The sequence below is a fragment of the Balaenoptera borealis genome (genome assembly GCF_965194805.1).
Source record: "Balaenoptera borealis genome assembly, chromosome: 11".
Classification (NCBI taxonomy): domain Eukaryota; kingdom Metazoa; phylum Chordata; class Mammalia; order Artiodactyla; family Balaenopteridae; genus Balaenoptera; species Balaenoptera borealis.
The window spans coordinates 109701849-109721690 of NC_138868.1; the positions used below are offsets into that span (position 1 = coordinate 109701849).

General features: G+C 45.7%; 1 protein-coding gene across 8 annotated transcripts in view; it reads left to right on the plus strand.

The window, feature by feature from the left end:
* NTM (neurotrimin) overlaps positions 1-19842 on the plus strand; it is a 935126-nt gene that overhangs the window by 530246 nt on the left and 385038 nt on the right. Inside the window, exon 1 of one of the 8 annotated variants that reach the window (XM_082343115.1) lies at positions 10-134. The exons of the other annotated variants lie outside the window; for them this stretch is intronic. Within the exon in view, the coding sequence (XP_082199241.1) occupies positions 25-134 (110 nt within the window). The 5' untranslated portion in view covers positions 10-24. Of the gene's footprint in view, positions 1-9; positions 135-19842 lie in introns of those variants that run through there. 8 annotated transcript variants of the gene reach the window in all.

The window sequence follows — 19842 nt, forward strand, 5'->3', positions numbered from 1 at the left end:
CCGCTTCCCTGGGCTGCACAATTCATGGCTGAGCTGGGTGCTCTGCCCCGGAAAGGTGGTGGTCATAGGGAAACGCTCAGAGGTTCCAGAGATGAAATGTTTCCCCCAAACTGGCCTCCTAGGCTCAGGACTTGGTAAGCAGGAGGGGAGGCTGGGCCAGGGGGTCTCTGAGATGGAGGCCAGTGGCCTGAGCACTGTCTGTACCTGAAACCGGTGGCCGCGGTGACTGGGGGCCTGGCTGGGGCTCAGCGTGGACAGTCTTCTCTGGCGTTAATGAGTCCCAAAGGCCGGGTCTGGCTTTCTGTGAATGCCGTCACTCTGCCTGTGCCACGGGGTGTTGCCAGCCCCACTCCCGTACTCTGGCAGAGCTGCTGTTTCGTCCTGGGTCTGACTGTGTCTTAGCTTTCCTGGGGTGTCTTCATGCCATGAGCTGGTAGCCAGAGGGACATGCTTTCTCTGTCTGAACATGGCTTTCTGAGATTGAAGCCATGGAGATGAGTCTGATTTGTCTGTGGAAAAGATCGTTTACTTTGGTTAGCTGTGCTGTCCACTAAAGCAGTATGTTCAAAACTCATCTCCCAAATGGAAACTGGGTCTCAGTGTTGACCTGGGTCCTGCTTGACGTCTGGGGTTAAGGCTGACAGGAATTAGAGAAGGAGAAGAAGAATCTTGACTATGTTTTGAGTAAGGTAGGATGAATCTGTCTCCCTTTTCCCCCGGCCTCCTGAAATGCTAACTCAATTTCCAGTGTCTACAAACCATACCACTCACAGAAGGGCAACACAGAATTAGTGATTGCAATGGGAGATCCTAACTCTCTGGAATTTTATGAGAGTCAGCAGGAGGTAGAAGTTAAGAAGATTCATGGGAAGAATGTATGCCTGCCTAAATAAAGTTTTCCAGACTGGGCCATTGAGCTGACTGTAAGGCCGTATGGCAATATTCCCATCCTTTGTACATGAAGATTCTTGGAGAGAGAACCTTGGCGTTGGTGCCCACTCTTTTACGCCTTTTGTGACTGTCTAAGGTAGCTCTTCTAAGGTTTGTGGATGGTGCATGTAAGGCGATACCCACGGGATAGAAAATGTTGCAAAAGGGACACTGGGTTACAGAGCTGACTTGTCAGAACATTGCCAAAGGAAGCGTGTGATTTAAGGGCCTGTCATAGTCTGCAAGCACCCATGCTCCTTTGTCTTCGGCGAGCTAACGCTCATGCCCCCAGGGTACTCACTGGTTCTGGAAACCCACCTCTTCCACTGAGCCCTGAGTTAGGGACTATTTTGAGCAAAGGTTAAATATCTAACTGCCTCACACCTCACACCTGAAATAACTGTGTATCTGCTTTATAAAGGATTTCATGGAAACTTTAAATATGTCCTGATTTCAGACTACTTAGAAAAGAAAACAAAAACAAACCTCTAAAGCAATGTAGTCGATGGCATTTAGTGTCCTCTGGATGCCCCCTTTTCCCTAACCCTTGGCTGCAAGATATAGCCCTCAAGAAATAAGATGGAGACAGTCTCATACTGAGAACATTTTAGAAATGGATGGGAAGGTACTTTCAAGGAGAAGGGGGAAGGCAGTCAGCTCTGTAGAGATTTGGGGATAAAGAAGTAGCCAAGGGGCCTTGACAGACGTAGCTGCCACATCATAGGAACAATGAGAGGATTTGGGCAGGCCGGGATCTGGTCTTCAGAGGGCAGTCCCCAGGCTCATGAGAGTCAGGACTCTGCTGGATTTGTCAGATGCTCAGCTGGGGCCTGGAGCAGCCCCTTTGAAAAATCGCGTTATCGTGTACCGGCTGGCTTCTCTTTCTTTGTCTCTGCTTCCATGCCTCTTCCTGACTCACTCCAGGCCCCTCTCCTTGTCTCTCGTGCACTCACGTTTGTTTGCATTGTCACATATGCTGTAGACTCACTGGGCTTGACTGGTTGTAGATGGAGGGAGTGGGATATGGTGGGGCTTTCTCAGCCCAGCCCTGGCATAAAAAGGCCCTCCTGGAACATCTCCTGACGTCCAGGGCTAGCCACTGAGACTGACTGTCTTCCCGACAAGTAGGAGGAAGACCCTCCCAGTGGAGGGAGCCCCACAGGGCAGGGATTAGAGGAGGTGAGATCTGCGTGACACCAACCTGTTGGCCATGGGCCTAATTTAGGATGTGAGCGGGGCAGCAGGTGGACCGTGCAGATGGCGCTCAAGCCTCCACAGGATGGCCATCGTCCTCCTCAGGCCCTCCCGCACTAGACGAGGAGGGGCCCCCGTGTTGGGCTGCACTTCTGTGGAGCGGAAGCCCTTAAACCCTCAAACACAGGCTCTGCATTTTGTGATGCTGTGTGCAAAGAAGCAAGCAGGAATTTCAGAATGTATTTTGTTTGCATAGAACTTGCTAAATTTGCACATAACCTGATTCCAGGTTGCAACAAACGAGTGGTTCAGGGCTCTGGGTTATTTCCCTTTTGCTTTTATTGTGTGTATGTGGGTCGTCTCTTCCTTCTTTTGTCTTCCCTCCCTTTCCTTCTTTCTTTCCTCCCTCCCTTCCTCCCTTCCTTCCTTCCTCCCATCCTCACCTCTTTCTTTTTCGTTCAGCATGTGACCAAGCTACACAGACCACAGCCATCCCTGCTCTGCCCTGAGAACCACCCTCTCCCTGTCACCGTAGGTGACCCTGAGGTTCATGCTTGTAGTTTTCTTCTCAACCAGCAGAGGACTTTTTTGCTCTGATTTCATTTTATTCTGCTTTGTTCTCACCAGTTTCATTTTTTGAGGATCTTTTGCAGTTCCCAAAGAACGAATGCTTCAGCAGCAGATTCTAACGTGAGGAAACTTTTTAGAATGTTTTATTTCCTCCAATTAACACTAATGATCCTTGTAGACATATTGGGAAACCTTTCACCTAATACGGCATCCACAGTCTGAATAGAATTACAGACAATTTGCAGTCTCCTAGTCTTTCTGCCCTCCTGCCAGTAGTCTGCACGCATATTTTTTTAAAAAGGGTGAGGTTTCATAAAATAGAATATGCAATAATAATAACATGAACTGAAGTTTCTCCAATACTCACTATGTCTTAGGGAGTATTCTAAGTGTTTTACACACTATCTCACCCATCATCCAACCTCATAACATTAACTTTTAACCCTAATGCAACCCCTCTGGTTGTAGGTGCTATGATTATCCCCATTTTACAGATGAGAAAACTGAGTTTACATAATTTGATTAAGGTTGCACAGCTAGGAGATTTGGAAGCCAGATTATGAGGAGTAGTAATAATAATGTTGAATGATGAATAGTACTATCAGTTATTGGTTAGTTACTCACAATTAATCCTCACAACAACTCTCTGAAATAGACTAAATTATGTCTGTTCTATAGATGAGGACGCTGAGGCCTGGAGAGGGGAATTCACCTGAAATCACACAAGTTAGCGCGTGGCCGAGCTGGAGTGCTGACCCCTTGACTTTGCAGGGCGAGCTTTCCCCACCGCATTCTGTGTTCTCGCGACTCCTTGCAGAGACTTGGCATCGTCTCTCCGCTCATTTTGTCTCACACCCTGTCTTGCAATGTTGTTTATCTCTCTGTTTTCCTTCTCCACGTGGATGGGGAGCTGCTAGCTCTTGGAAGCGGGGATCCTGCTCTGTAATGCCCTGAGCACCGTGTGCTCCCAAATGTTTACTGAACAGATGAGATGACTGAAAACCAAACAAAAGTATCCCCTAGCCTCTATACAGCTGGGGTCGACCAACTAAGATGTGTGGTGTGGTTCTCACATGAAGGGCATGAGCTGGGTGTTGGTTGTGGAAAGGCTTGAGGCTGAGGCTTCTCACCCCAGGGCCTTGGGTCCAACTCAAAAGGCCAGGCTGTGGACGCAGAGGTTGAAGTGGTCATCAGCCGTGGAGGCAGATGTGCCCATGATCGCGTGGGTGGATGGTCTACCGGTGGTCAGAGAAGAGCGCCCTCTCTCCCAGTGGGTGGGCTGCACTCCTCTGATGGGGGCAGGAGTGCCTGAGATGCGCGGCGCGTGGGTCTTATTAATTAGAGACCGTCACTAAATGTCAGCATGTCACTGGACAACTTTGATGGATGCATTTCATGTTTTCATGGATTCCCCAAATAAGGCCGCAACCAGTAAAGTGAATTGTTTCCTTGTGGGTCATCTGCTAAGTGCTTTTTTAAAAAATATGAGTTAAAAATAAAAGGTCTGAGAAATGTACAAGACGGAAGTTGGGTTTCGGTGTAGCAGTTCCACAGAATAGCAGAGAACAATGTGGTTTCCATACTTGAGAAAACCCATGGGGGCCCCTTCCAGCTGTAGGAGACTGTGGCATGTTATTCATACCATGGAAAGCATTTAGCATTTCGTTTTCGGAGCTGATGGATTCTCTGTTAGTCTCTCCAGCTGCTCCGTGGCCTCTTGAGGCCAGAACTCTACCTTCTTCGGGTTTCTGTCCTTAGTTCCTAGTGCATGACTTGGACCAGCGCTTTTGCTAATAAAGTCTGAGTGCAGGTCCCCCTCTTTCCTTCACTCACTCTGCTGTAGACATCTTGACCGTCTTCCTGTTTTGTGAACACAGAAAACGTACTCTTGCTACAGAGCCTTCCCACGCATGGCCCCCACTGTGGAGGTACGCCTCCTCCAGATCTTCCCATGGGCAGCTCTTCATCATTTTGGCCTTAGCTCAGGTGGAACCCCCTCCCTGAAACTGTTCCTGACACCCAAATAAAAGTGATCCCCTACCACTTCCACCAGGCTTACACTGGCATATCATCCTGGATTATTTCTTCAGAGCAATCATCTGTATGTGAGATTTTCCCATTCATTTATTTGGTTAGTTGCTCATGATCTGTCTTCCCCAGCGGGGTTGTAACTTCCTTGAGGATGAGTGCCTTCTCTGTCTTATTCTGTGCTGTGTCTGGCAGGTAGAAGCTGCTCAGTAAATAGCTGTTGCATGACTGAAGGAAGGAAGGAATGTCTGCGATCACCATCTTCTCCTTGCCCTCTCTGCCCTTTTTTCCTGAGTTGTCTGGTGTTGTTCTTGCCCCGGATGTGCTCCTGGCTCACTGTCATTTGCGTCTGGGTCGTGCTATGTTGGGTGTGAGGTTGCTCTTGAGGAGGTTACAGATACACGTAAGTAATTGAGCCGGTGTCTTTCTGTCCAGGACACAGATGGTCTGTGTCAATTGTCTGTTACTTCATAGCTGCACCCATAACATAAGCCATTTATCTGCCAGGTCACTCCCCTCTCCAGTCCTTAAGCCTTTGAAGAAATGCTACTCTCTGATGATGTACTCAACCCCAGGTAGACCTCAGGGAAATTAGCATTTTCAAGATAAAGAGGGGCACATCCTTCTGTGCCTCTCTGCCCATCCTTCTTTCTATTTGGAGTCTGCTGTCAGTGGGTGTCTGGTCATGTAACTATTGATCTGTTGTTTATGAGTTATCTTGTTCAGAATAGCAATGCCACTCAGGAAGCATGTGCTGCTCTGGCTGCTTTAGCCCCTACCGGGTGGACCCCTGTTTGCTCACCTCTGGGGCTTGCCAAGCATCCATTGGGTGGACCGGGGCTCAGAAGAGCAAGGACAGATGGGGCTGTGGAGGGAGGCTCCTGGAAGCACACACAGCCTGTTGAGGAGCCAAAAACTAAAATGGGGAAACTGAAAACCCCGTCGAACGTGTGGCAGGAGGAGAAAGGACAATGCCGGCTGTCAGGAGAGCCTGAAGAACTTGCAGAAGAGGGGCAGCCGGTTCTCCAGCACCCCTCACCTACAAGGTTCGGTGCTTTGCAGAAGTACTTCTCTTTTCTTTTGAGTTTGAAAGGACTACAGAGCGCAGGGAGTTCAACCACCTGGTTTTTCAGATAGTGAGGCTAGTGATAATCAGTCTCCCACAAAGAGGGCTTCCTGCAGGGGTGAGGAGAAGGAGCTGACATCCAGTCACACGGCATCACGCAGCTGCGAGCCCTGGCTCAGGGCTACCTGTGCCTGAGACAAGGTCACCTTGTCCTACTAAGTGCAGAAGCATCTTACTGACTGTGGGTGCCTTTGACAGAATTGGCTAACATTTATCATCATGCTCTCTCCTAACTGCTGCTTCCCTCTGCTGCTGAAGCTGGCATTCTTAGCCTTTGTCAGTTCTGCCTCTGGCTGGGTGGGAGAGCTCTGTTTACTATGTGTCACACAGGCGCTGAGCAGTCTACCAGCAGAGACTTATTGAATGCTCATAGATGCTCCATGAGGTGGATACAGTTATTATTCCAGTTTTACAGGTCACGAAAGCAAAGCACTGGAAGGCAGAGTGAGCCATTCCCCAGATCACACCGTCGGATGGTGAATGTGCCTGGGGCTGAGAACCAGTTTTGTATGAACACTAAGCTCATTCTCTTCTTGTACCGAAGGGCTTTCCTCATTCGGTTCCTTCTTTTCTTCATTGCCAGCTTCTTCTCTTCCCAGAAACCGAGTGCATTTCGTTGTCCTTCCTTGTTTGGGGGCACAAGAACCTCCTTTCTGGAGGTATTTTAGGAATTGGGTATGGGAGTGGGTCAGGTGTGGTGTGGTCTGTGGCACGATGGGGACACAGGGAATGACCCAGGTGGCCTCTAGAGGTCCCTTTGCATCAGAGGATCATAGAGTCTTCATAGATTGCTCAAGTCAGGATTTTATCCAAACGGGTGGTTCTTCTTCCACCCGTTTGCTTCAGATATCAGCAATCTTGGACCCTCTCACAGGGAGTTAATAATTCCCCAGAATTACCATGTATCTCTCTGGAGTGGGGTACTGCACACATTGAGGTGGAAGCACACTTCTCTGAGGCCCACAAGCCAGTCTCTCTGGCGGCCCTAGCAGCGCGAGGCAGAATAGGTGACACCTTCACCCATAAATTTCCTTCTTTGTTGCGCTAGGAATAGGACCGTTGGCGTCTCTCCTGGGGAAGCCTGAACAAATTATAATTAATATGAATGGCACATTTATTCTCTTAAGTTCAAAGTCTCCACTGATGGGTAAAATGCAACATTATTCTTGCATGATTTGAGATCATTGTGCTTCCTTGGGAGCAGGTTGATGGGTTCCTGGTGTAATAAATAAATAATACCATTAACGTCATACAGATGGTCAAATAATAGTGTTGTTAGGAAATCAAGAATTGGTTGGGTTTAGGATGCAATTTCAAATCGCACTTGCGAGCCAAAGGCAGGGAGGAAGCAGTAGGAATGTTTCAGGTGAGTGCAATTGAAGGAGACAAAGCTCTTCAACAAACCAGACCTTCCTAACCCATATTCCAGCGGGAGTGGTGTGCCAGAGAGAAAACGGACTTTACCACAGGGTTCTGCCAACTCGGACTCAAGTACTTTCTCTGTGTTATCTTGGGCAAGTTTTAAAAATTCTTCCATATGAAGAGGACATTTACTACCTACCTCAAAGGATCGTTTGGGGTTAAAATGAAACGATGTACACAAAGCTTAGTCTATAATTATATAATTAGTCTCCTTCTTTCCATGTGTATAAATGTACACACATGTGTATGCATGTGTGTGTACATATAATAGTAACACATTTAGCAGTTTTCACTGTAACCTATTGTAGCTTAAACACCCATGTGGCAACACTTTGACAGATGTACTGTGTCTGGCTTCTGGAAGATCTATGAGGGGAGGAATGCCTCTCCGTCCATGTCTAATTATACTTCTCTGTGTGTTTCTCCTACACATCTGCTTAGATCCTAGGAATCTTCTTCTGTTCAAATAATTTCTTGAGCTAGTTTGTATCAGAGAGGGAGTGAGGAGAAAGGTATTCCTTTATTTTTCATCACAAGATTGTTGCACGGAAAGTTAGGACAGTTCATGGCTCTGAAGATGAGTTTCCTACTAGGACAGTTCATGGCTCTGAAGATGAGTTTCCTACTAGGACAGTTCATGGCTCTGAAGATGAGTTTCCTACTAGGACAGTTCATGGCTCTGAAGATGAGTTTCCTACGAGATAAAAAACAACAACAACAAACATATGGAAGGGTCTGTGGAGCCAGCTTATCTGACACAAATACTGGGGTCAGGAGTTCACACACAGATTTAGGATTTGTAGACCTCTTTTCCTTGGAAGACTGGTTCTTCCATGACAAGTCCACTGGAGTCAGCTGGGAAAGCCAGGGTAGGGATGCCATTGACTGTTGGGGGTGGTTAAGCCCTTCCAGCTTTGAAGCCCTGTGATTGCATTTCCCCTCGTTCCCACCTGTTCACTGAGAGGCCAGCTCAGGACTTCCACAGCAATGGTGACAAGAGAAAAGGGGGCCTCTCTGCATTTGGTCATTTTTCTCCCGTGCAGTTCTGGGGCAAGACCAGTGTGTCTGCCGTGAGAAACTGATCTCGGAATTCGCTGACGGAACTACAGGAACAATCCTTCTCATTGCAACCCTGTGCCATGGGGCTTAAAGTAGTTTAAATTATATATAGCAGTCTCAGTTGTTCATGATCTGTTTTTCCCAAATCTCATTGATTCACATGGTTGAGTTATTTGGGTTTATTTGGGTGTATTTGGCCAACTTGCTGCCTTGTCAGTATGAGATGTTTTGGCTTAGAAACCTTTTGAGAGGTTAGATTTGTCTTGTACAAAGTACATATGAATTAATCTTACAATCTTGCTGATGGATTTTTTAAAATAATAGAATTTTTAATGAAAACAGCATCAACCACCAGGCTGATGGAAAATGGCAAAACTGACATCAACCTTCAGATAAAGCTTTGCTGGCCCCATAGAGGAAAGGAAGATATGTTTGTGTGAAAATAATTTCTTGATCTTCTGTGGCTTTCAAACAGGTTATAATGTAGTGGATGAGGGGAAAAGTGCTCTTGCACTCAGAATGATCATCTTTGGACACATTTACTCATCAGGAAAGCTCAATCCAAAACAATTCTAACTGGTCAGAACCCACGAGGAAGAAAGAAAAAATATATGCAAATTATTTTTTATTTGGTGCACAAGTTATACATGAAAACTGGAAAAAGCAGTACTTCAGTGTTGTGAGTTGAATTGCATCACTCCCCGCAAAAAAAAAAAAAAAGATCTATTGAAGTCCTCACATCCAGTACCTCAGAATGTGACCTTATTTGGAAATAGGTTCATTGCAGATGTAACTAGTTATTCAGATGCATTCACACCGGAGTAGGGTGGGACCCCAATGCAATACAACTGGTGTCCTGATAAGAAGATGACCTGCGGAGACAGAGTTGACACACAGGGAGAAAACCATGTGACGACAGAGACATTCGAGCAATGAGGCTGCAAGCCAAGGAGTGCCAGAGGTTGCGCATGAAGCATCAGAGCTAGGAAGATGCAGGGAGGGATTCTCTCCTACAGGTTTCATAGAGAATGTGCCCTGCAGCACCTTGATTTCAGACTGCTGGCCCCCTGAAATGTGAGACAGTACATTTCTGTTGTTTCAAGCCATGCAGATTGTAATGCTCTGTTATACAAACCCAGAAACTGATACACATGGGTGTTATAAAGAGATTGCTTAAATAATCTCTGTGTACAATGCTCCTGGCATGACTGTTCCTCCCCCAGTCGTCAGCTCCCAGACTCCGTCACAGATGTCTAGGAGGCTGACCCAGAGTAGGAATGTAGTTAGAATTGATTACTCTCTTTTTCCTAATAGACCATCAGGACAAACCCTATTGCATCTTACTTCTCAGTTATCTTATTAGCCACCTCAGAAGTCAAAGATCTACCAGACTCTGCATCATTTTTTGACTCTTACTGTCATAGGATCCTGTACATCCGATAATCTGACCCAGTTGCAAAACTCTCTCTAATCTTCTGAACCTTTTTGTTACCCTCTGGCCTCTATGATCTGTCACCAGTGAAATCCCTGTGTCCCAGCTCTCTTCTCTGAATGTTCCCCTCAGCTTTTGCTTAATCTGAGACTTGGCTGTTTCCTGGATCATTTCCACTCCTAGCGTCCGATCAGCAGTGGCTGTTTCTCTCCTGTATCCTTGTTGCCATGAGGCCTGAAAGCTGGAGAGGTGTTCTCCTCATTACTTACTGTGGCTTCAGCACATTTCTCTTCCCATCTCTCAGGATCCCCAGTTACGTTGACGCACACACCACGTACCCTCAGCCCCTTTCCTGCTGCAGTTTTCTACTCTCTAACCTGACCAGTCTCCTTCACTCTGGAGCTCCAGGTTGTACTTCCTAGTGTTAATCTTCAAATCCACTTTTATGACTCACGTGTTTCAAACTCTGTCTCCCAGGCGGTGTTCTTGATACCAGCTCCATGTGACCCATTGCCAGCTACCACCAACTTGATTCCCTCCATCTGTCCCCATCTGGGGCATGGACACCACCATTCATCCAGCTACTCTGTCCAAAAGCCTAATAGATATATTTTTTCTTTGTCTCTTATGCTACATCTAGTCCTTCAATAAATCCTGTGTGTCTTTACTTTTAAGATAGATCCTGGGACTTACCTTGTGGCTCAGTGCTTAAGAATCCACCTGCCAACGCAGGGGACACGGGTTTGAGCCCTGGTCCAGGAAAATCCCACATGCCGCGGAGCAGCTAAGCCCGTGCGCCACAACTAATGAGCCTGCGCTCAAGAGTCCGCAGCCACAACTACTGAGCCCGCGAGCAACAACTGCTGAAGCCCGCACTCCTAGAGTCCATGGTCTGCAGAAAGAGAAGCCACCGCAATGAGAGGCCCGCGCACCACAACTAGAGAAAGCCCGCGCGCAGCAGGGAAGACCCAACGCAGCCAAAAATAAATAAATAAATAAATTTATTTAAAAAAAAAAAAAAAAAGATGCATCCTGAAGCGGACCGTTTTCACCATCTGGAACACTATCTGCCTAGTCAAAGCTGCCATCCACCCTTTCCAAGACTGTTCCCGTGGCATCTCATCGGGTCTTCCTGCTTCCACCACGTCTGCTCTCCCAGAGTCCATCTGCGCCTGGTAGACCAAGTTGTCATTCCAGAACATAAACCAAATCACATCACTGTGTTCAAAGCCCTACAGTGGCTTCCAGTTATATTTAGAATGAAATGCACATAAAAGGCTTTTTTACTGGTGTCCGCCTACCTATCAGACACCTTCTGTCCTCCTGCCCTGCTCACGAGGATGTAGCTCACGGAACTTCCCTGTCGTTCTTGAACCCACCAAGTCCATTCTTGCTGAGGACATGCTCCTTCCTCTCCCAGGACACACTAATGCTGTATGACGGCTCCTTCATGCCATTCATGCGTCTGCTCCAATATCCCATCCTCAGAGAGGACCTTCCAGGCCATGCTGTTTGAAATAGCCATACCCCAGCCCTACATCACTCCGTCCCCCTACCTAGCTTCAGCTTTCTCCATAGCCCTTAACACTTAGGAAATTCTGTTATTTATTTATCTGATACTTATTTATTGCCTTTTCCACTAAAATGTAAGATCCCCAAGGCCACTGACTTTATTGCTCTCATTTATAGTGGCTAAATTACTGCCTGGAACATGGCGTATATCGAGGAGTATTTTTCGAGCGAATGAAAAGTTCATTAGGAATAACAGTAAGCTGCGAATGGTGAAAACTGTTTATCTTTTGTTGGAAACAGGAGGCTCAGGTGTAGCTCTTTATTGGTCTAGGTTTGGGGGTTCTTACACAGAGCTCACATGGGGTGTGTGTGATCCAGCCTTGTCTTCTAGGACAGCGAGTGGGACAGGCCTTGCGGAGGGAATCACGGGACAGGGTGACATACTCCATGAAGTCTGCACATGCAGAATCTAAAGGACCTTTAAATTTCCACTTTCACAAGCGGTTTTATACAAAATCTAATAAACACTTGAAAATCGGGATTAGTTTCTAGCTTAAGGCCTACGAACTTGGGGGGAGGGAAGGAAATGGCAGGTAGGCAGAAATCAGCCTGTGGGCCTGAAATTTAACACAGTATTCAATGTCCATTATTTTATTTGAAACTTTCTTGATGGAGGGAATTTTCCCTTAAGGCTATAGCGCACGATGATTGAGCACAGGGTCTAGGGTGAAACCTCTCTCTGCGTTCAAATCCTGGTTCTGCCACTTTGCAGGTGTGTGACCTTTGGCACCTTGATTGACCTCACTGGGTCTCAGTTTTGTCATTGTTTCAGGGAACTAATAACAGGAGTACTGATCCAGGAGTGAAATCTGGGGTGTTTAGAGCAGTGTCCAGCACTCAGGAAGTATTAGCTTTTTACAGCTGGGGAAGGACAGAGCGTGAAATGTATCTGCCGTGGGCAGATCGTGCTGCTGTGTCCCATGATCCTGGGGCCACCGCCCAGAGACACGTGGAACAAGAATATGGGCACCGGAGCCCAGGCTGGCGATAGTTGGTGCAGATTCTGCAGCTACAGGGGCATCTTGGTAGAGGAGGATTTTGAAAAGTCTTGGTAAGTTTCATTGTTTTGGGAACGTGAGCAGAGGTCTAAGGCTAGGGTGATCTGAGGTTTTTTTTTTTTTTTTTTGGCTGTGCCGCTTGCCTGTGGGATCTTAGTTCCCCAACCGGGGATTGAACCTGCACCCACGGCAGTGAGAGCGCAGAGCCCTAACCACTGGACCACCAGGGCTTTCCCCTAGGGTGACCTGAGTTTTAGTCCTGGCTCTGTCACAGCCCACCTTGGGATGCTAAGAAAAAAGCGTGCCCAGCCCCCGTTTCCCACGTGGGGAATGAGAACAGGATCCATTCTGCTCTGTTCAGTGCCTTACATCTGAGGAAGAGATTCTTAGCTGTTCAAAAATATATAAGTTGTTTATCCACGTCCTGGCCCAAAGCTTTTCCCAGTTGCATTTCCCAGCCTCTTTTGAATTTAGGTGTGGTCATGTGACAGAGTTCTACCCAAAGGAAGGTGAGCAAAAAGTTCTGTTGGATTGGCCCCTAAAAAGCTCCCATGTGAGATACTTCAGGCTCTTTCTCCTTACGCCATCTGGATGTTGATGCCCCAAATTACCTTGGAAACCGTGTCCCATTTGGCAGATGTTTCGTGAGCGGAGTCACTGAATGTCTGCACAGAGAGGGCTTCGGCCCCCGCCCTGCCAGCTGACCGGCAACCTCGTTCCTTAGATTATTGCATGAGGGAAAAATACACTAAAATACACTTCCTTTGTGATAAGCTTCTGCGATTCTGGAGTTTGTTACAGTAGCTAGTGTAACCCTATCTAATCCAGTACAACTATTACAATTCATATTGTCTGATTTCAGCTGCATAGAAATACAAAGATATATTTTGGAATCCAAACTTCAGCACTTATTAAAATTTCTTGGCGAGGCTTTTGGTGGCTTTTGCATGTGTCTGAAAGTAGGAACTATGGCCTTTTCAAACTGAAGCCTCAAATGTTTGATTTCCATTTGCTTCAGTCTTTACATCTCTGAACCAAGTAAAAATGTCTGCTGTACTCTACAAGTACGTGGAAACCAGTGACAAAGACAAGTTCTACCTTGAAGTAAATTAGCACATGTCCATAATGGCTACAATTCCAGACATGCTGTAATTAGTGAAAATACCTCTCAGATGACAAATTGCTCATTAATGGCTGGAGGTGTCTTATTTAGTGTAACCTTTTGTGCTAGAGATATTCTAACATTCAGTGTTTTAACTGACACACAGAAAAGAGACAGATGGGATGACTTGTAGTCTTGTTCTTTAAAATGTTGAAGGAAAAGGAGAGAAACCACTGTCAAAGGGCAGATTTCCGAAGAGCAGTCAGGTGGTGGAGCCGTCACCTGTGGCTTTGGGGAAAGAGGAACGGGAGGAGGGAAAGGCCTTGTGTGCGTGGGTCCTCAGGGAACAGAGGCATGCAGAGACAGCAGGATGTGAAGTGGCTCTGTTCCACGATTTTGGGATATGGGGAGCGGGATCTTTTTGTTTTCCTTGTTGTTTCACGATGATACACGGTGCCTGGCACATAATCGGAGCTTCCTGTGTCTGTACTGTGTCCATGTTTCGCTTTGGCACTGCTGACTGCGCATCTGGTATGGGCCAGGCACTGTTCTAGGCCCCAGTTCCTCTCCCCACAGAGCCATCTTTACAAAGGGAGACGGGGCTGCAGATTGCACGCAGTGAATGAGCGTCATCTTCTCTCAGGCTGCAACTTGCACAGACCGCTTAGGAACAGGTGCCCTTTCTCCAGCCTGACTCATTCACTAGGGCTCCTGTTTGGAGAGACAGACCTGCAGGAATTCAACCCCCCTCCACCTGGGGCTCTTGATCAGGGCACGACCTGCACAACTGTACCTAATGGGTACCAGCTGCCAGTACACAAATAAGGAGACAAACAGTATGCTGCGTGGTGAAAAGTTAAATATGGGTAAGAGGCAGGATGACCTGGGGTGTAGGGACAGGGGCGTTTGCAGGGCGGCCCAGGGCATGATAGTGGGGACAGCCCTGCAGGGGTCAGCAGGAAACACATTCTAGGCAGAGGAATCAGCAAGTGTCAGTGACCTAGTAAAGGAAGAACAGGGCGAGAAAAGACGGATTTAGGAGCTTGAATGTCGGCAGGAACTAATCAGAACGCAGGAGCACATGATGAAAGCAGCTCCAATTTTAGGGGACGAGAAATAAATAAAATCCCACATAAACAAGGCCAGCACCTGTGTCGCTGCTGTTTGCCGCGTGGAGTTTCCGTGCGGCGTCTCTCCAGGCTCTCGCTCCTTCGTGGTCGTGTGGCAGCCGGTACTCGGTGCCTGGTCACCGCCTAGTGTTTTCTAACTGAAATGTCATCTCTCTTGGGTCCGTTATTCTTGGTCATTTTCATTTATCACATGCGAAAATTATAAACATTTAAAATCTGCCCAATATACGATTTGATGTCTTACCTGTTGCCGTTTCCAGGATATTACATTGTGAAATTAAGCCGGTGTTTCACAACCGTGTGCGGATGTGCATACGTGTAGCAGACACATATTTGGAATTAATGGACTCGTAGAAATCAGAGCTGGATTAGGCCTAATGAGCTGTTGAGAAGAATTATTTAGCACATACTTCATATCTCTGTTCAGTAATCAAACCTACACACTGTGTATGCTAAGGAGGCGAGGTCTATTACATTTTTTGTCTCCTTGGATCATCTCTGTTTATGCCTGAAAATTTCACATTGCACCCCTAGAGCATTTTTGAACCAACTTCATTAAGCATCCAGTTTGACATTTCCCTGCCCTTAGGGTGATCTTTGGTATTGAAATAAATAGTTGCTTTGCTTGTTACCATTAATACGGGATAGTGATTGGTGCCAGGATCCAAGGAGCCCCCTGGGATGCTGGGCTGGCTCAGACCAGGTGGTGGGAGTCGTCAGAGGCCCAGTCCTGCCCCATCCCCAGACAATTCTAGTCTTCAGGAGAGAGACGGGCCTGACCTTCCAGTGCACCGGCCCTAAGACTTGGAGAGTTAGTGTAGATGAGAGGTTTAGATATATAATTTTTTGAATTTTTATCCAAACCAGATGATTTCCCTGCTGCTTTCTGTTTTCACCTAAGGTGTATTAGAGCTGGTGCCCATCCTGCTAGACCACGTGCACTGGCTGTTTCCCCCTCTGGTTTATACTCTCCCTTCAAGCCTACATTTTCAACAGATCTTCAAAATCCTATTCACAACATGGTTTTCCCAACTAACAAAAAGGAAAGAGGAATGAAAGGTGGACCACTTGATAGTATAGAATTTGACCCCGAGAAAGACCGACTTTTTGAAGCTGTAACAGAGACATGAAATCATAGGACTTAAAGGAGATGGGTTAACACAGGTCAGCTTCCAATAGCTGGATGCCTGCCCTGTGGATTTTCTTTATAGCTTGGTTAGATATCATAGACAAATGCAGATCCTAAACATATATCCTACTCAGTTCTTGATCATCTGCATAAAACATGCTAATTGAGAATGTGTTATGTAGTGGAAAAAAGATGGACTCCATAGAGGTTTTTGTAAATCAACTATGTATGCTTCAATAAAAAAAATATTGAAAATGAGAAAAAAAGAAAGTTGGACAAAAATGGGGAAACTATAAATGGCAAATAAAATGAACATTACAAATAAAAAAAAGATGGACTCGGAGTTGGGACAGCTTTGAGCTGGAACTTGATTTGGGAAACTCTTAACTTCTCTGAGCCTTTATTTTCTTATCTGTGAAATGGGAATAAATAACACCAGGAACGTGGAGAGTAGGTGCTAATTTGAGACACGCTGGTTGGGGCGGGTCTTTCTGAGATGGGGCCTTTGAGTGAGATCTGACGAAGTGAGGGAGGGAGTGTGTGTACACGTGGGGAGGATATTCTGGGCAGAAACACAGCAAACACCCAGGTGCACAGGTGGGGGCATCCTTGGCTCCAGCAAACAGGGGAGAGGACGGCAGGGCCAAGGCCGGGCCTCTTGGCCGCGGTGACCACAGGGATCACAGTGACCACTGCCCATTTTCTTCTTAGTATTTTGGAAGCCACTGGAGCAGTTTGATCATTTTGGCTGCTGTATATTAACATGTTTTTTCACTTTTCTGTATTTTATTATTATTTTCCTGTCCCACCCTTGTTCAGTTACAAGTTCTTTAAAAGCAAAGCCCATATTTGACTTGGATCCTTGTGTCAGGGACCAGCCAGGGCCTGCACCTGGCTCAGCGAGGTCCCTGGGGTTCCCAAATCACCTGAGCCTCCTCGTCTTGTCAGCACTTACCAGAATGTAGGGAAAAGCTCTTTTCCTGTGTCTCTGTCTTTGGTTAGACTCATACTGATTCACAAAGTATGAGGACATTTCCAACTGTTACATTGTGCGGATTTCCTTGGTGGAACAAGAAATTCCCCCCGAGAACAAGGCCGCTGGCTTCCTGCGTGAATAAACAGTATGCCATCTCTAGACTTTAATTTTCCTATATGATCAAGGCCTCGGCCACATCACCAGGCCCCTGTCGCTCACGGTCTTACGATGGTGGCAACTGGTGAAATGTCCTGAAAGAAGGATTTGTAATAAATGCTTCAACAGAAAGGCCATAAACCTGCTATTCTCACTTTATTATTATAACTGAAAACATTTTTCCCTACTTCTAAAAAATAAATAATTACTGTTCGTTTTGCTTTGTAATTATTGCCTTGGCTGATGTTGGGTTGTTGATTGACCTCACAGTTGCACCGATGGTGTCTTTGGTCTGTATTTTACAATAATACTGCTGAATTGCAGACAAAATGTTAATGAAGCATACTCCTGTTTTTAAAGGAGATATCTACATATAGTTTCTATCAGAAATGCATTTTGAACTTTTCTATTAATTCTGTAATTATTTGGACTTTATTTTTTATTAATTCTTTATCTAAATTCTTTTCTACTAGAAAGTGGGGATGGGGTTATGGTCCAAGCAGAGGGATGTAATGAAGGATGTGCATTACTCTTCACCCTGAGATTGGTCTGTGTTTATTTTGGGGGCCTGCTAGCCCCTCATGCTGGGCCTGGCTTATGACAGGCCCTTAGTAAAGGTTTGATAAAATGTTTACTTGAGTAGCGCAATATTTTAAGTATCCTGGGAGCCAAAGATGGATTATTTTCCTTTTTATTGTGAAGTATTTTATACATCAATGTGTATGTAGTGTATCTGTATATAAATACGTAACAAATTGGTCACCTGTGTGCCCTCCCCCTACTCTTCCATCACCTGTGAAACCACCTGTGTTCCCACTATCTTATACCCTGTATCTGAGGAGCTGACCACAGCCCTGAACTTTTTGATCATTTCCTTCTTTTTTTTAAGAGTTTTACCAAATATAAGTATCCTTACACAGTATATTGTTTTGGATACAGTTTTGTTTTTTTTTAATATAAAAATACATTTTATTTATTATCCTGCAAGTGTTCTTCATTTAACATTAGGCACTTTCTTTTTCTTTTAAAATTTATTTATTTTTGGTCTTTCATGACATTAACAATTCTGACCCGATTAGTTTCTGTTGTTGTTGTTGTTTTAATTGGGGTATAGCTGCTTTACAATGGTGTGTCAGTTTCTGCTGTACAACAAAGTGAATCAGCTATGTGTATACATATATCCCCTCCCTCTTTCACCTCCTTCCCCCCCCCCGCCATCCCACCCATCTAGGTCACCACAGAGCACCGAGCTGAGCTCCCTGTGCTATACAGCAGGTTCCCACTAGCTATCTATTTTACATATGGTAGTGTATATATGTCAATCCTAATCTCCCAATTCATTCCCCCATTCCCCCCACCACCCATGTCCACACGTCCGTTGTCTACATCTGCATCTCTATTCCTGCCCTGCAAGTAGGTTCATCTGTACCATTTTTCTAGATTCTGTATATATGCGTTAATATACGATATTTGTTTTTCTCTTTCTGACTTACTTCACTCTGTATGACAGACCCTAGGTCCATCCACTTCTCTACAAATGACCCAGTTTCGTTCCTTTTTATGGCTGAGTAATATTCCATTGTATATATGAATCACATCTTCTTTATCTTTCTAATAATTTGAAATTAATATCATCTGAGTGTGAATAAAGGCAGACCTCTAAGTCATTTCAGATAATTAACTGGTCTATAATTCATCAGTCAAAAATGGTTCAGAGCCCTGGAACGGGAGTGTGTGTGCACACAAATTCCTGCTAAAAATAAGAAACACTGAAAGGCTCTTCTACCAACACAGTAATGCTCATAAAGCTTCTGGGTCGTGGAATTATGAGTGACCTTGATTTTCTTCTTGTGTTTTCTATTTTTATTAGATTTTTAAAAATCAAGTTTTAGTTTTCCAAAATTGGAAAGAAGCCAATGTTATAAAATCTAATAAAAGTAAAAATAGCCTACCTTTTGAGCCCAAGTCACCACGTCTGGGTCATAGAACTTTTTGCACACATGCTCCCTTGTGTGGGGTGTTGCCAAGCCCCGTGTGGGCTGTAAGGATAAATAGGGCGCAGTTCCTGCCCTCACCAAGCCTCCAGTCTGGCCAGGTAGGGGAGGCTTCAGAACTAGGACCTCAGAAAGATGTTGGGAAGGATCCCACTGCTGGTCTGGGAGCCACTTGTGATGTAGGATGTGGGAGGGGTGGGTTGGAGGAGCCGGGAAGGGGACTCAGGACTTTGGGGTGGAGGCAGGGAGGGACTGTGGGTGGCTGGGCTGCCGAGGCCAGAAGGTGACACTGGCCTGGAGCAGCAGGAGGTCACTTTCTGAAGCTGGCCCGTTCCTAGAGGGGGAGGGACTTGACCCATTTCAAATCTGAGCCTCGAGCAGTCAGGGTCTCTCGGGATGTAGACTGAACAGTGGATGATCTGCGTGGCCAGGTCACGTTGGATTTAATTCAGTAGGTATCTGTTGTCTGCCGGCATGTGCCAGGCAGAGTTGTAGCCACTGTGGAATTTACTGGTTAACAAACCAGTCCCTTTCCTCATGGAACTTCCTTCTGGGAGAAACACAAAAACACACAGAAACAAAATACATACAACAGATGGAATCCATTCATTGTTGCTGCAGGCTTCGGAGAAGATTGGAGAGTGTGGGGAGATGGGGAAGGGAGTGAAGGCCATGATTTCAGGTAGGACGTCAGACGAGGCCTGTGGGGTTAGTCTTTGCTTATCTGTATTTTTTTTTCAGTGGTTCACTTTGTGTTTTTTTATTGAAGTAGAGTTGATTGACAACGTTGTGTTAGTTTCAGGTGTACAGCAAAGTGATTCAGTTATACATGTCTATTCTTTTTCAGATTCTTTTCCCATATCGGTTATTACAAAATATTGAATATAGTTCTCTGTGATATATAGTAGATCCTTATTGCTTATCTATTTTATATATAATAGTGTGTATATGTTAATCCCAAATTCCTAATTTATCCCTCCAAATAGACCCACAGACACAGAAAACAAACTTAGACTTACCTGTA